We start from the raw sequence: 12,938 nt of genomic DNA, 5'->3' as shown, positions 1-12,938 counted from the left end.
ACCTCCCTCCATCAACCCTCAGTTTGTTCTCTATCACTAAGAGTCTCATGGTTTGCTTCCCTTTCTGTTTTTTATTCCCTTCCCCTATGTTTATCTGTTTTGTTGGTAAATTGCATATATGAACGAAATCATATGGTATTTGTCTTTCTCTGACCTATTTCGCTTAGGATAATACACTCTAGCTCCATCCACGTCATTGCAAATGGCAAGGTTTCATTCTTTTTGATGGCTGAGTAATATTCCATTGTGTATATACGCCACATCTTCTTTATACATTCATCAGTTGGTGGATGTTTGCTCTCTTTACATAGTATGGTTATTGTTGATAAGTTTTTGTTTTAAAGTGGAATACCAGTTTACACTGCCATTCTGAGGGTGTATGATAATACCTTATAATAACACATTTTCATATGTGTATTGACCACTTGGATATTCTCATGTGAAGTTCAAGAATACTCTTGCCTGTTTTCATCTTTAGCCCATTTTTATTTATTTATTTTTAAAGATTTTATTTATTTATTCATGAGAGATAGAGAGAGAGAGGCAGAGGGAGAAGCAGGATCCCAAGGAGCAGGGAGCCCAATGTGGGACTCGATCCCAGGACCCGGGGATCATGACCTGAGCTGAAGGCAGACGCCTAACCATCTGAGCCACCCAGGCACCCCTAAAGATTATTTATTTAAGACAGGGAAGGAGAGAGCGAGTGAGAGAGCACAAGCAGGAGGAGTGGCAGAGGCAGAGGGAAAAGCAGACTCTGCGCTGAGCAGGAGCCTGACATGGCGCTTGATCCCAAGACCCTGGGATCATGACCTGAGCCAAAGGCAGACACTTAACCGACTGAGCCACCCAGGCACTCCTAGCCCATTTTTAAATTAGACTGTTAGTATTTTACCTATGGATTTGTAGGGATTTTTTTGTATGATCTGGACTTGAGTCCTTTGTCAGACGCATGCATTATGAATATTTTCTGTGTGTGGCTTGCCTTTTCATTTCTCTGTGGTATAAAGTAGGCATAGTATATCTTTATTATGTATATTATAAACATTTTCTCCCAGCCTTTGTCTTTTACTATTTATTGTTGCCTTTTGCCCTATATGGTTCTTTTTATTTGGATGTCATCAAATCTGTCAATCTCTGCTTTTATGGTCTAAAGCTTCATGTTTGGAAAGCCTCTGCCACCCAAGGTTATAAAATCTATTCCTTCAATATTTTCTTTTAATACTTTTACATTTTTTTTGTTGTATTTAACTTTTTAATCTGTTTGAGGCATATTTTTGTGGAGTACAGTATGAGATAGGTATTTTTTGACATAAAGTCAGTCATTTGTTCCAATACCATATATTCCACTGATTTAAAATGCAACTTTTAATATATTCTAAATTCCTTTGTATATTTAAGCTTGTTTCTGGAGTGTTGGGGAGACTTAATATCTTTCAGATCTTCTAACCCAATAGAGAGAATATCTTTTCATTTATTCAGGTCTTATTTAAAACAGGCTTATAGTTTGCTTTTTATTTCCCTCTGAATTCTTTCTTTTTTTTTTTTTTTTTTTTTACAGTTCTTACTAAATATGCCTAGAGATTTTATAGTTTTTTGCTGTATAAATTGGACCATCTATGTCCCACCATTGTGATAATTTTGATTGTTGTTGTGCATTAATGTCGTACTCATTAATTGTACATTATATTTACAGATTCTGATAGTTTTAGAACTGATTGTCTTAGGTTTTTCAGGTAAATATATAATGTATAAAAATGGTAAATTTTTTTTTTTTTTAAGATTAGTGTCTTTTTTTTCTTGTACAGAAAAGTGCTAAATAGTAGTGAAATCCTTTCCTCATTCTATTCTTTTTTTGGTAAATAACTTAAAATATCTCATCTTTAAGAATCATGTTTGCTCTGCATCGGAGAAAGTTTTCTTTTGTTCTGTGTCCTGAGAGTTAAAGAGTGCTAAGTCAGATATAGTGATTTTGGGGGATTTAATCAAATAATCATGTCATTTTTTCCACTTTTATCTAATGTAATAACTGATAATGGATTTTATTTTATTTATTTTTAGAGAGCTTGTGCGTGTGGGAAGGGGGGTAGTAGTGGAAGGGGCAGAGGGAGAGGGAGAGAGAATCTCAAGCAGGCTCCATGCCCAGTGCAGAGCCTGATGCAGGGCTTGATCTCATGACCCTGAGATCACGACCTGAGCCGAAATCAAGAGTCAGACACTGGGCGCCTGGGTGGCTCAGTCGTTAAGCATCTGCCTTCAGCTCAGGTCATGATCCCAGGGTCCTGGGATTGAGTCCCACATCGGGTTCCCTCCTCGGCGGGAAGCCTGCTCTCCCTCTCCCACTCCCGCTGCTTGGGTTCCTGCTCTCGCTATCTCTGTCTCTGTCAAATAAATAAATAAAATCTTTAAAAAAAAAAAAAGTCAGACACTTAACTGACTGAGCCACCCAGGTGCCCTATAGGCAGTGACTTTAAAATTTTAGTGTGTATCAGAATCACCTGCAGTGAACAGAGTAGAAAATGTAAAGGTAGTCCTATCCCTCATACTTCTTTCTTTTTTTTAAACAAAAACTCCAAAATACTAATGATCACTGGGATAAAACCAGTCCTTTTTTATTGCCTTAATTGCCTTCAGTGTGTTTGATTACCTTCTTCAACAGTTACGTTAGCATCTTTTCCAGTTTACTCTTTATTCTTCTTGATTGCTCCTTCAGTGTTTTCTTCCCACGTTACATTTTCAGTCTTTTGTGGACTTTTTCTGTTTTTCTCTTTTGTTCCCTTCTCCCCTCCTTTCCATTTTTCAAAAAATGAGAGAATTTTAAAGTAGTTATATAAAATTCCTCAAGTATTTTATGAGGGAGACATTCCCCTGTTCTTGTAAGAATTTTTAAATGGGTACAACTTTTTTGGAATGCAGTTTTGGAACTTATATCAAGTTTTGTTATCTGTTTATTTTTTTGGTTTCTTTCTTTTTAACTAGGCTCCACACCCAACATGGAGCTAAACTGAGTCACCCAGGTGCCCCTGTTTACATTTTTTGACCTATAATTTGATCATAAGGAAATAATCTGAATTTTGGATGTATGTCTGTATACAAAAGCAATCATAGTTTTATTTCTAAATGTGAAAAATTGGAAAGTCCATGTCCATAGTAATACAGGGTTTAAATGAATTATGGTATATCCATGGAATGGAATAATGTGCAGCTATTAAAGTGTTTACAGAGTTTTTTTATGGTATGAAAAGGTACAAATGCAGGATGCCTGGGTGACTCAGTTGGTTAAGCGTCTGACTCTTGATTTTGGCTCAGGTCGTGATCTCAGGGTCATGGGATTGACCCCTGCGTTGGGCTCTGCACTCAGCACAGAGTCTGGGCATCCCTCTACCTCTGCTCCTCCTCCTCCCGCTCTATCTCTAAAATAAATAAAATCTTGAAAAGGTACAAATGCTAAGGAATAAAAAGCATGATTAAGTTGTATAAATGTGGCTTGATCTTAATTAGTTAAACTTAAATATGTATATTCTATGTGTACAGGTGATGTCAGTATAAATATATTAGGAATATATATTCACCAAATAAATATATTACAAATATTCCTAAATATTTAGAGTGATTCCCTGGATGAAATTATTGGTTATTTGTAATTTCTTTCTTTGTGCCTTTAAGAGTATGTATAACTTTCATAATCAGAAAAATGTACTTTATTTTTGAAAGGTATTTAGGATTTGATAGTGTTCATCAATAGAAATGATAAACATAGACTTGTGGTATGATTCAGACAGGCACCAGAGATTACACAATTAAACTGTGTTCAAATTTTATCATGGATAAAATGTTGCTACTAAGTGTAAGACTGAACTAATGAACAATTCCTTGTCAATTTTATAATTTTAGGGTTTTTTTATTATAAAAAATATACACTGTTGTAAAAAACTGAAACAATATAATGGTATTTAAAATGAATACTGGAAATTCCCTATGTACCTGCTCATTTTTTTTTTTTAACACAAATAGGTTCACACTATTTTGTAGTTTTTTAACCTAATCATATATGATTCTTCCCTTAACTTGAAGACTATACTAAATATTTGAGGGTTTAAGAGAAGCAGAAACTAAGGACAAGATCATAATGGTAAATTTGCCTTTGTTGACCTTTCTTCTTCATGAAATCCATAATTGAAAATAGATCCTCTGGGGCGCCTGGGTGGATCAGTCGTTAAGCGTCTGCCTTCGGCTCAGGTCATGATCCCGGGGTCCTGGGATCGAGCCCCGCATCGGACTCCCTGCTCAGTGGGGAGCCTGCTTCTCCCTCTCCCACTCCCCCTGCTTGTGTTCCCTCTCTCGCTGTGTCTCTCTCTGTCAAATAAATAAAATCTTTAAAAAAAAAAAAAAAAGAAAAGAAAATAGATCCTCTTTAAAACAGGGAAATTTTATAATCTTACAGAAAAATAAAATTTATTTTTCTTCAAATCTTCCTGTATTTGTATTTGGGTTTTTTGTTTGTTTGTTTTGAATTTTGGTACTATATTTTTATTACAGGCACAGGTACAGTACCAACAGCAGCATGAACAACAGAAAAAAGATTTAGAAATCCTCCATCAACGAAACATCCAGCAACTACAAAACAAATTATCTGAGTTGGAAGCAGCTAATAAAGACCTAACCGAAAGGAAATATAAAGGAGACTCTACCATCAGAGAACTTAAAACAAAACTGTCTAGTGTTGAAGAGGTATTGAACTTTGGGTTTGTTCCCCCCACCCCCAATTTAAAATAACATTTTAATTTGGTGACTTTATTACTTGTGTGCAGGCTGTTTCTCTGCTTTGCAAGGATGTCTTGGTGATCTTAGGGTAATCAGACATTCCAAAAAAAAAAAAATTGAGAATCTAAAATCTGATGAATCTGATAATTCAAAATAGAACTGAGGTAAACTTGGATATTTTTAGTTAGGGTCTTGAGGAGCAGCTCATTGACACAGCCTTTAGATTTTTCAGTGTACTTTTAATATCCACACAGTGTCTGTATAGCTCAGCATATTCAGTCTTGACAGGACTGGTTCTTTCAACCTACTTAACATGTCAAGACAACTACATGAAGTTGTGTCTAATAATAATAATGATATTAGTAATGATAATAGCTAAGGCATACTGAACATATGCTGTGTGACAGGTGCTGTTTAACTGCTTTACATATATTAACCCATTTAATTCTTATAACAATTATTTTAAAGAAGGTACTATTATCCCCATTTTGCAGATGATGAACTAAGGCACAGAGAGGTTAAGTAACTTGCCCAAGGTCACATGGCCAGTAAGTGGAAGAGCAAGGATTGGAATCCTCTTATTTGCTTGTCTTTAGTACTCCCTTTTTCAGGCAACAGAGCCATTTTGAAAATCTTGCTGTAGTGACACATTGTTGATTCTTTGGCCCTGATGATAGACTCCTTCCTAGCATTATACATTATTGTCATGAATTAATCAGAAAACATAGATTTTGTTAAGTCTGTCATATTTAAATACAAAGATCACCAGTGTTACTCAAGCTTATGAGACTTCCCACTCCATTTCACCAGTCTCTTGTGCTTAGGAAACTAAATCTTGACTGATTTTTATGTTCCGATCCTCAGTATTCTGCCTCAGTAGGTGTTTTTAGTGCATCCTCCCTGCTCCCTTTACCTTTCATACCAGTTTGTAAAATACTGTAGCCTTCCTAGTACATTGGATAGTCGTTGTAATGCCGTATGACTTCTTCTATCTTAGCCCTGAAATTGGCCACTTTAAAAACAGTGTGCTCTGTTATATGGGTTTTATATAATCTAATCAAAATATTTCTTCCAAGATTTGCTAAGACTTTAAAATTATGAGTCCTGGAAACTTTTTAAAAAAATTTTAATTGTAGTATAGTCAACATACAGTGTTATATTAGCTTCAGGTGTCCAATATAGTGTTTTAACACTTCCATACAACACCTGCTGCTCGTGACAAGTGCACTCCTTAATCCCCATCACCTATTTCACCCATCCCCTTTGGTAACCATCAGTTTGTTCTTAATAGTTAAGAGTCTGTTTCTTGGCTCTCTTTTTTTTCCCTTTGCTCATTTGTTTTGTTTCTTAAATTCCATGTATGAGTGAAATCATATGGTATTTGTCTTTCTCTGACTTATTTCACTTAGCGTTATACTGTCTAGCTCCATCCATGTTGTTGCACTGGGAACTTTTTTTTAAACCTCTGAGTATTGTTACCTAATCATGTTAAATTTACCTTTTAGGCATTAGTGCCCTAAAAATAATTGCTGCCATTTATTATTTACTGTGTGCCAGGCATTATGCTAAGCAGTTTGCATTATGGTTTTTATGAAGATTAAGTGGAGTAATTTATGAAGTGTTTGTTATTTCTGTTTTACAAATGAGGGAATGGAGATTTAGGGAGGTTAAATAATTCTCAAGATTACACCAAAGAACCTAGATTTGTATTCAAGTCTGTCTGATAGCAGGGTCTGTTTCTAAAACCAGTATGGCATAATACTATAAAATTACCTTGTAAAGTTTTGTTAAAAATGAAAATTATCTAGGAATACTATATCCTGGACTTGTGTATACTGGCAGTATTTGGTTGGTATTAGCTGATTGGGAAGTAATCTGTCCTAGATTTTTAAAAATCTGTTTTTAATTAACAATTATATTTGCTTGGTTTTGTTTTAAAGAGTGAACCAAGAGGAAATCCAGAAGTGTTAACGTATTTGTTGACATGGAAAGATATTTATAATATATAAAGAAGGTTGATTATAAAACTGCACAGTATGAGCAGTTTTTAAAAAATCGGTATATATAGATAGAGCAAAATGTTAATTGTGGATCATGGTTGTCACCCTTGGCTACCCTTAGAATCCACTGCAAAGCTCTTTTTGTTTTGTTTTTTTTTAAAGATTTTATTTATTTATTTATGTGACAGAGACACAGCGAGAGAGGGAACACAAGCAGGGGGAGAGGGAGAAGCAGGCTTCCCGCGGAGCAGGGAGCCCGTTGTGGAGCTCGATCCCAGGACCCTGGGATCATGACCTGAGCCAAAGGCAGACGCTTAAGGACTGAGCCACCCACGCGCCCCTCCATTGCAGAGCTCTTAAACGTCCTAGTGCCCAGGCCATACCTCATACTAACTATAAATAAGACTCTCTTGGGGATGGTACCAGGCATCAATAGGTTTTTTAAAGCTCCCTAGGTGATTTCAGTATGCATACTAGCTTGAGAACCACTGCTTACGTGGTAGAAAGATAGGCCTTTTTATTTATTTATTTTGTTTTTGAAATTCTATTATAATGGACATTTACTACCCAAGTGATTTTTTTTTGAAGTGTAAATTTCAAGATACCAGAAAATCCTTGTTACTAGTTTTTAAAAGTTGTAGTAATTTATTCATAAATCAGGATTATTTTCCCTGTTGTCATTGAATTAGATATTAGTGTATTTTACAATTATATTTCAAGTCTACGAGTTACATACACCTTTAGAGTGTATATCTATATCTTTTAAAAAAAAATCAGTACTAGAACTTTAAAATTATTGAAGCCTTTTTTTAAATTTTAAACATCTTAATTATAAATAACCAGAGCAGCCAACTTCTCTTTTTCATACTGCATCATTTTTTTTCTTCCTCTAGGAGCTCCAGCGGGCTAAGCAAGAAGTCCTCTCTTTGCGAAGAGAGAATTCTACACTAGATGCCGAATGCCACGAAAAAGAAAAGCGTATTAATCAGCTACAAACAAAAGTGGCTGTTTTAGAACAGGAAATCAAGGATAAGGACCAGCTTGTTTTAAGAACAAAAGAAGCATTTGATACAATCCAGGAACAAAAGGTCTATTTAAACATTTTTTTTAAAAAATTCGTGATCACATTTACAAGTGATGCTTTTCTTAAACACAAACATCCTATTAACTATTCATGTTTTAAAAAATATGTATCAGGTTGCCTTAGAAGAGAATGGTGAGAAAAATCAGGTACAACTAGGAAAACTTGAAGCTACGATCAAATCATTATCAGCGGAACTTCTTAAGGTTTGTTTTTAAAAATAATAGAATATTAAATTTCATTAGGGTAAGAAAGAGATACAAATAAAGCTCTTTTACAGGCAAATGAAATTATCAAGAAGTTACAGGGGGATCTGAAAACTTTAATGGGTAAATTAAAACTGAAGAATACAGTCACTATTCAGCAAGAGAAACTCTTGGCTGAGAAGGAAGACAAATTACAAAAGGAACAAAAGGAATTACAAGATGTTGGACAGTCTCTCCGAATTAAAGAGGAAGAGGTAGTGAATATTTTATATTTTTGCGTGTGTGACTATTTGCAAAGTATAACAAATTTTCTCAGATGTATTTTTAAAATTTCTACTTTATTAGAGAAGAGCTTTCACTTTTTCCCCCCAAAAAGAACATGACTAGCTTCAATAGAAGTTAACCTATTTCAATTTGAAAAGTTAGTTATCATGACTCAGATACCTTGAGTGTTCATATATATGTACAGTACATGTGTATATACATGTATACATATACAGTGTTACATAGATGAGCTATAATTCATTTATTTAATAGTAGTTAATAGTAATTATTTAATTAATAGAAATACATTTAAGTATTTAGCCTTTATTATACTTATGATGAGGATTGACATTGCAGGTGTGCAAATTACAAGAACAGTTAGAAGCTACTGTTCAAAAGCTTGAAGAAAGCAAACAACTTCTAAAAAATAATGAAAAGTGTAAGTATTTTACCTTTTTATGTAAATGAGGTTTGCAAATGTGTTCTTAATCTGAAAATTTTATTTGAATTCATGAAAGTTTGGGTAAATCAAGATATTGCTACATCCAAATAATTTCGGTTTTAAATATATGGTCTTCATGTCTTTGCTATAGTAACTTGTATATCAACTGCCCTGTAAAACAGTTACCATTATAAAGAAAACCATATTACATGTGTCAGTAACCCAAAATTAAGTGTTGAAAATATTGACAGTAGTTTAAATTCTTTGCTAATTAAAGTTCTTCACTACTTACTTTAATTGCTGTATTTATCTAATAGTAATAACATGAATTATTTGAAACTAAAATATAAGATTAAACCTTTAACATTTTCTCAGTTTTTTTATTGGTTATCAGACAAGAGTGTGAACTTCAAATAAACTGTAAGATATCATTCTAGAAATGAAAGCCTTCAAAGATATCCTTGACTAGCAGAAATACGTTTTGTTTTGTTTTGTTTTTTGAAAGATTTTATTTATTTATTTGACAGAGAAAGACTGCTAGAGGGAACACAAGCAGTGGGAGTGGGAGAGGGAGAAGCAGGCTTCCCGCCGGGCAGGGAGCCCAATGTGGGGCTTGATCCCAGGATCCCGGGTTCATGACCTGAGCCAAAGGCAGGCACTTAACCGACTGAGCCACCCCGGTGCCCCAGAAATATATGCTTCTGATAGTAATAGCATAAGGAGTTCTATGTGGCGGTTGTTAAAATAAGAATCTTTAATGGCAAAAATTTAGGTGAACCTATATTCTCCTGTGATATGAGGTAGTTTTAAAGACTTAAAATTTGGGGGCACCTGGGTGGCTCAGTCATTAAGCGTCTGCCTTTGGCTCAGGTCACGATCCTGGGGTCCTGGGATCGAGCCCCGCATCGGGCTCCCTGCTCCGCGGGAAGCCTGCTTCTCCCTCTCCCACTCCCCCTGCTTGTGTTCCTGCCCTTGCTATCTCTCTCTCTCTCTCTGTCAAATAAATAAGTAAAATCTTTAAAAAAATAAATAAAAATAAAGACAAAATTTTTAAAATCTCAATATAATTTTTAAATGTTTAAAGTTTTAGAAAAATAAAAATAGTCAAAATTCTTTACCTCGTTTTGTTTTATTTAAGTAATCACATGGCTAAATAAAGAACTAAATGAAAATCAGCTAGTGAGAAAGCAAGATGTATTGGGACCTTCTACCACTCCACCTGTACATTCTAGCAGCAACATAATCAGAAGTGGGATTTCTCCTAACTCTAATGTGGTAAGTTTTAAATTAAGATGTGAGTGGTCTGAGTAAATTACCTAAAACCAAAATATTCCCAGACTATGAGGAAGTCTCCATGACTTCAGGTGCTGGTACTAATATGACTTGAGTGAGGTAAAGGTTAAGTCCCACTTAGAAGTGAGACATACAGATATACTTGCTCCTAACAAAGAGGCTGTATTTCAAAAGCACACTGCTTAAAATTTTATTGGATGTATATGTTAACTAACTAGAATTTAAATAAAAATTTGAAATAAAAATATGAAAAAATTTAATTGGATATAGAAATCATTCAGTAATAACTAAAGTAACGCCAAATGTGCTGAAGAAGGAAGTATTCTGGGAGCCTTAAGAAGGGAGAATAAAGTTTGGGCTCAAGTTTGGAACTATGATAGGAGCCTAAACTGAATTCTATTTGAGAAAGAAAAAAAAAAAAAAGAGAGAAATGTCCTTTTATCAGTCAGCTCTAGATTCTAGAAGGAATTAGTTATGATATCTAAGCTCTCTAGCTCCTAGGACCAGGGCTTTTGCTTTCTCCTTGCAAGAAATTAGGAGAAAATGAAGAGCAGCTCCTTACATATGGGAGCTGGCTTGGTACTATCAGCAAGGCCCTGGTGTTGCTAGGAGAGCTAGCCTGGTACTCACAGCTAGGCTTTGGGGCTCTCCTGTTGAACATAACTAATTTCACAGAATATCAACATCAGGCAAGGCCACTCTGTGACTGTGACAGATCAAGAAAAAAATAAGACCACCTCATAATCATTTCTGAACACAATTTTGAAAAAATGAACATTGCCAAACCACAAAACGGGCAAGCATCCTCCTATCCTGGCTAACATGATTGACTGCTCCTTCTTTACCAATTACAGTTTTGGTCTTAATACATTCCTCCCGGGGCACCTGGGTGGCTCAGTTGGTTGGGTGACTGCCTTCGGCTCAGGTCATGATCCTGGAGTCCCAGGATCGAGTCCCGCATCGGGCTCCCTGCTCGGCGGGGAGTCTGCTTCTCCCTCTGACCTCCCCTCTCTCATGCTCTCTCTCTCAAATAAATTAATTAATTAATTAATTAAAAAAAATACATTCCTCCCGACTTATCTAATTATGAAATAATCTAAGATTTATTTCAGATACTCAGTCATACAATTATCCCCATTTCCAGATAGCATCTGACCCACAACAAAGCCACACTTTATTAAACTGTCTCTTAAACCACCTAATACATATATGTCCAGTAAATAAGTCCCTTTTAACACCTGCATACTGCCACACCCCTCTTACTAGGTTTCCCACAGTATGCAGTCTCCATTGTTTGCAAGGAGCAGTAAATCCACGGTGTACACCTATAGGTATGTTTCTGGTAGTTTTTGATTGAAGAGCATTGGCAGAGGATTTAAAATGCAAATACCTAATTGAATTTTAAATCTATCCTACTAATTCAGATTGTACTTGATGTTTAAAAAAAGGAATAGATTTTTGCTAAATTGCAAAAAGGTGTGGAAAGAAATGCCCAGTACTGAATTACAAACTTGAAAAATTTGACAAGCTTAACCTTAATGACTTATGATAAATAGCTATGTAGAAGGTGTTTTTTGTCATGCAGCCAGTGATGTATACAATTGCTTCTTAAGGTCTGTGTTTCAGTTGTTCTCTTATAAACTCTTTTCATGATATTTGTTAATGGTGGTGCCACCATATTGAAAATTAGTGGCAAAGCAAATTATTGTATGAATTAGTCCATTTAAGAACACATATCTTGGGGCGCCTGGGCTCAGTCGTTATGCATTTGTCTTTGGCTTGGGTCCTAATCCCAGGGTCCTGGGATCAAGCCCCCCGTCGGGATCCCTGCTCAGCGGGAAGCCTGCTTCTCCTCGCACTCCGCCTGCTTGTGTTCTTGCTCTCACTGTCTCTCTCTCTGTCAAATAAATAAATAAAATCTTTTTTTTTTTTTTTAAGATTTATTTATTTGACAGACACAGTGAGAGAGGGAACACAAGCAGGGGGAGTAGGAGAGGGAAAAGCAGGCTTCCCACTGAGCAGGGAGCCCGACGCGGGGCTCAATCCCAGGACCCTGGGATCATGACTGGAGCTGAAGCAGATGCTTAACGACTCAGCCACCCAGGTGCCCCTAAATAAATAAAATCTTAAAAAAAAAAAAAAAAAAAAAGAACACATGTCTTGTTCTCATTCTGGCAGAAAATTATTTTTATATCTGATTGGCTTACTGATCTATGACTCCATCATTCCCCCAGCCCCCTTTTCAGGAATGGAAGACATACATACGTATAGGGAACCAAGATGGTTCAAAGAGGTCATTGTTTAAACTCAGTTCAAAGACAAGTCCAGTGGCTTATTTTGTTAAGCTTGCACAGCCACTCTTTAGAAAGCTTAAAGTTATCCTAACCTCATGCTATTATAATAAAGCAGAGTTTTGTGGTGTCATGATAAAATTGGCCTCTAAGATAGTGCTTTTAAGTATTATAACAGATGCTAGTGCCTCGTGGATCAGTAAATACTATTTAGAATTAATATCTCATCCTTAACCTTTTTATGTTTTCATTTTTAGGTTGATGGTAGACTGACTTACCCAACTTGTGGGATTGGTTATCCTGTCTCCTCTGCATTTGCATTCCAGAATACCTTTCCTCATCCTATATCTACCAAAAATACCATCCACCCAATTTCAGGACCAAAGGTAGACAAATTAACTAATACTTTTTTGGGGGAAAATGTAGCAACTTATTAACAAACAAATATTTTTTTATTTTAAATCTTAGTCTTTAGTCAATTGCTATTAGGTAATAGATAAATATATTACCAAATATCTAGTTTATGCTTACGGGAAATTCTTTCTGTACTATATGGTATTTCTTGAGTGAGTATAATTTATAAAAAGCTGGACATCAGTC

At 35.6% G+C, this 12,938-nt stretch overlaps 1 protein-coding gene across 1 annotated transcript in view; it reads left to right on the top strand.

The window, feature by feature from the left end:
• SASS6 (SAS-6 centriolar assembly protein) overlaps nucleotides 1-12,938 on the top strand; it is a 53,553-nt gene that overhangs the window by 17,250 nt on the left and 23,365 nt on the right. Inside the window, exons 8-14 of the mRNA XM_021690216.1 lie at nucleotides 4,537-4,728; nucleotides 7,655-7,849; nucleotides 7,959-8,048; nucleotides 8,123-8,302; nucleotides 8,670-8,751; nucleotides 9,893-10,029; nucleotides 12,596-12,724. Of these exons, the coding sequence (XP_021545891.1) occupies nucleotides 4,537-4,728; nucleotides 7,655-7,849; nucleotides 7,959-8,048; nucleotides 8,123-8,302; nucleotides 8,670-8,751; nucleotides 9,893-10,029; nucleotides 12,596-12,724 (1,005 nt within the window). The remainder of the gene's footprint in view (nucleotides 1-4,536; nucleotides 4,729-7,654; nucleotides 7,850-7,958; nucleotides 8,049-8,122; nucleotides 8,303-8,669; nucleotides 8,752-9,892; nucleotides 10,030-12,595; nucleotides 12,725-12,938) is intronic.

This window comes from Neomonachus schauinslandi, chromosome 4 (assembly GCF_002201575.2).
Source record: "Neomonachus schauinslandi chromosome 4, ASM220157v2, whole genome shotgun sequence".
NCBI classification, from domain to species: Eukaryota; Metazoa; Chordata; class Mammalia; order Carnivora; family Phocidae; genus Neomonachus; species Neomonachus schauinslandi.
Note: the sequence above shows the minus strand (reverse complement) of the source record. Positions and strands in the feature narration are given on the sequence as shown.